This window comes from Pteropus vampyrus, unplaced genomic scaffold, assembly GCF_000151845.1.
Source record: "Pteropus vampyrus isolate Shadow unplaced genomic scaffold, Pvam_2.0 Scaffold162, whole genome shotgun sequence".
Classification (NCBI taxonomy): domain Eukaryota; kingdom Metazoa; phylum Chordata; class Mammalia; order Chiroptera; family Pteropodidae; genus Pteropus; species Pteropus vampyrus.
Window position 1 is genome coordinate 819971 of NW_011888943.1, and position 3876 is coordinate 823846.

Sequence of the window (3876 nt, forward strand, 5' to 3'; positions counted from 1 at the left end):
GAAAACTGAAGTTGGTAGAAACAATGACCATTAAAATAATAAATGCCTCATGATGGCCGAAGCAGCAATTTGTAACGTTTCACTAAAATGATTAATGAATAAAGATTTCTTGGTAAAATTAAAATAGAAAACACTGTGATAAATTTTAACCAAATAAAAATGGTTCCGATTATGAAAATACTGTAACAAAATGAAAACGGGAAAAAAGCAACAGTCAGAAAATGGTTTACCTGGGTTATATAGAAAATTAATCAGGGAAAAGAAAATGGCCAATTCAGGTTTGTTCTGGAAAAGTCCACAATGAAAAAATGCATTGATGTTAACGTGATTCTGATTTATATGCTTCTATGTTCATAATGTCAAAACATCCTTGGGGCCGAACTTCCCGTCACGTTCAGGCAGAGAACGTGGGACCTGTGCCCCCACCCCGACCCCAAGCCTCTGACGCGACCCCCAGCTCCGTTTCCTGCTTTCGAGTGGAGACCGGCGCCCTGGGCGAGGACAGAGCCGCCGTCACTGCGTGCTCGGCCGCCCGCCGAGGCGGAGCAGACGCGGCTCTCCCGGCTTAGGCCCCGCGGGCAGGCTCAGCTCTGCCGCCGTCAGCGCACCTCACGGGCGAAGCACGCGCACCGGCTTTCTGTGCGAGCCCCTTCCACCATCTGTCGAGGGAGAGGGCGGCGCACACACATCACGGAGTTGCTCCTGCTGCCATCCGAGGAATGGCTGCAATTTTCCTACCTAAACACGAGCGACGAGAGAGCGAAGCACAGACAGACAGGAGGAAAGGCAGACTTACTTTACTTCTGTATCAGATCGTCAAGTGCCCGACTCAAGCTCTTCTATCTTCAAGATGATAAACTAAGGGAACCCCCCGCGCCCCACGCCGTCCCCGCCCCCTCGGCCGGAGGGAGAGATGCTCCCGCGCACAGACCCACGGGCACAGGGCCTGGAGACGGACCCTGCCCAAGCGCCTTCACGGGGCCCGTTCGCCGGGGCAGCACCACCACCAGGATTTTGGTCAAAAGGAGCCGACCGCACTCCCAGGAGGAATCAGAAGTCTAATCATTCACACGTAGAAGGTGCAGCCACCGTGCGGGCCGGGCCATCAGAAGGTGGGCGTGAGCGCTGAGCCTGGCTGGGGTGGGGGCAGACGGGGCCCAGCACGGTCACTCTGCGAGTCACCCCCCCACGCCCTCTCCCGGAACCCAGGCGCCTCACGAGAGAGAGTGACCACACGGCTCAGGGGTTTGGAGGACACTTTATCATGCGTGCAGAGGGCAATGTAGCAGGGACGGTCCCCAGCCCCCATCTCTGGGGATGAGCAGCCAGGCCTCAGAAGCAGTAGGACGTGTGGGTGACCCAGTGGGCCGACTCCTCCCTGGAGCGCTTGGCGGAGCTGTGGCTGGTGAACAGGGACTTGTACGCCTCTGACTCCCCGCTGGCGGCAGGCGGCCTCTTCGCGGCCGCGCAGGGCGGCCTCCCGGCTCGGCCCGAGGAGCTCGCGCCCGCTGCAGGGAAAGGCGGAGCCACGGCTTTCAGGCTGGGCGAAAGGGCGCCCGCACACCCGCTGCCCCCCGCCCCCCACCAACTGTCAAGTCCTAGGAGCAGACGAGGCTGCGACCCATGACCCCTTCGAGCCACACTGCCCCGCGACATGCTCGCATGCAGGCCCCAGCCCCACGCACCGAGCATCAGGCCCTTGTGGCAGGTGCCTGCTCCCGGGGACGCGGACGCGCCGGACCACCGTGTGCGGAGCGGGGCCGGGGCTGGGAGCCGCTGGGCATGCTCCTTGCACACGTGCTCACACGCTCTAATGACCCTGTGTCTTCCTGTTTGTGAAGTAAATACTATTTTTTTGAGTTGCAAGTGGTGAGTTTCGGGGGAAGCGCCCTGAGATCTGGGCCACCTGCCACGTGGCTCTTTGATGACCTGGCCGACAGGTGGGTGGTGAGAAGGCTGGCTCTGAGTGCGCGTGTGGAACACGCTAAACCCCAGCCCACAGGGCTCAGGGACACTCGTCCTGTGACCCCAGCCCACTAGCTGGCCAAGCAGCCTCGTCAGCCCGGCACCAAGCGCATGCGTGACAGGGACGCCGAATGGTCGGCACCCGTGCCCAGGTCCCTGCCACATGCTGGGCTCCAGCTCGGGGTGTATTAACTGGTTCTTGTTAGTTCCCTAAGGGGGCCCCACGAACTGCTGGGAGGCAGTTTCCGAATCCAGGCCACTGAGCTGTGACGGGACCAGGTCCCCACGCAGCTCGCTGTGGCCGCGGCAGGCCCACCTGCGCCTCGGGGGGCCGGGCTGATTCTCTTCTCCCTGGCGTCAAGGCCGGCTTCCTCGGGCCTCCCGCTCTTCACGTTTGATGGCCCTGCGGACTCTGTGAAAGGGACAAAGCGAGCAAGACAAAATCAGAACGGGAGCGCGAGCTGACTCCGGACACAGCCGCAGCCCTGCTTTGCTGACGGACGGCGGCCCTGGCATCTTACCTTCACCGACGTCCGGCTTTGAGGCAGCCTCTGCCGCCTTGGGTTTCTTCACTTTCTGGGAAAAGAAAGAGGACACGGGAGGTGTACGCGGATGCCCCCAGCCCAGGGCCAGCAGGGTCGCCTGCCCCGCCGGGAGCCTGTCAGTAGGCGACGCACTTCCCACACACGGGGGTCACGCTGCAGCCGGCCCTGACGGCTCGCTCTGAGCCTGGACCCTCTGCACGCGCTTCCCATCACGCACCTGGCCTCACAGAACACGTCTGCACACATCTGCTGTGTTGTATTCCGAACATCACATTCTCAGAAATGTTTAACGAAGATGACAGATTTCAGTGGCAGGAGTCAGTGCTAATGGTGACCCCACACACACACGAGCAGGTCACTGAGTAACACCTAGCACACGTGGGCGTGTGACGTCGGCCAGGACAAACACACGGGACCGTCCCTGTCCGTCCTTCCCAAAGCTGCCCCAGGGCTCTGGTGTTTGTTTCACTATAAGGACCCGAGGCTTAGACTGAAGGACACTCTAGCCAATTCTCCTACACTCTGGGGCACTTTTGGCAGATTTTAAATTCTGTCCCTCAGAATGTCAAATTGGTCAGCAAACATGTAAAAACGCAAACTAATCACTTTAGAACCACACAACTGGGCGAGAATTGGTTCAATCACAGGACAAACAGGACCATGTTCATTCAGACTTTACTTTAAAAATGCCATTTTCTGAAGTAGCCAAAAGATGGTGCTACAGACACACAGCCTAATTATTTCTGAAGGCTCTCATCCATAGAACACAAGGAAAAAAGAACAGTTCTCGGGCAGCAGCCTTGAACTTGTAATATATACACGCGATGTGATTTGTAACATTGTCTAAGACATAAAGACCTGCCGTTCACTTCACACATGCAAGGCAAGCGTTCAAAGCCAAGGGTAACACCTCATCCTTCAAAAACAGTGACAACTGTTAACTTCCAAGCCCTCCACTCTCGGCTGAGGTCATTTGACAAGCGCCAAGCGATAAGGAGGGAGAGAGGAAACGCTACGTCCTGTTTCCAGCTGCGAGTATATTTGGGAAATATTTGGTATCCTGGCAGCAGTATCTAAGAGGCATTCCCCGAAGCTCCGGTGAGGGGCATGTAAGTCTCCCGGGGCTCTGAACAACCTGACCGCAAGCCGGGGACAGGGGAGACTCACCCAGGTAGATGGGGAACCACCACGCAAATGTCCCCAGGAGCGCCCTTGAGAAAACAATTTTTCCCCTTGTGCTTTTTAAAGACTGAGTTCGATTAATGGTAGCGATGAATAAGCAGATCCTTCTGGGAACTGTCCTTTGTCAAAAACATCAAGCTTTTTTCCTTCTCTTTTGTTCATATGATAGGCAATCACAGTAAAT

The 3876-nt window shown here is 56.8% G+C and overlaps 1 protein-coding gene across 1 annotated transcript in view; it reads right to left on the minus strand.

Annotated features, from left to right (window-relative positions):
• Window positions 1-781: 781 nt before the first annotated feature.
• The window catches only part of RTF2 (replication termination factor 2), a 41780-nt gene continuing 38685 nt past the window's right edge, over window positions 782-3876 (minus strand). Inside the window, exons 7-9 of the mRNA XM_011370169.2 lie at window positions 2487-2541; window positions 2282-2377; window positions 782-1508 (exon numbers count right to left, since the gene is read on the minus strand). Of these exons, the coding sequence (XP_011368471.1) occupies window positions 1333-1508; window positions 2282-2377; window positions 2487-2541 (327 nt within the window). The 3' untranslated portion in view covers window positions 782-1332. The remainder of the gene's footprint in view (window positions 1509-2281; window positions 2378-2486; window positions 2542-3876) is intronic.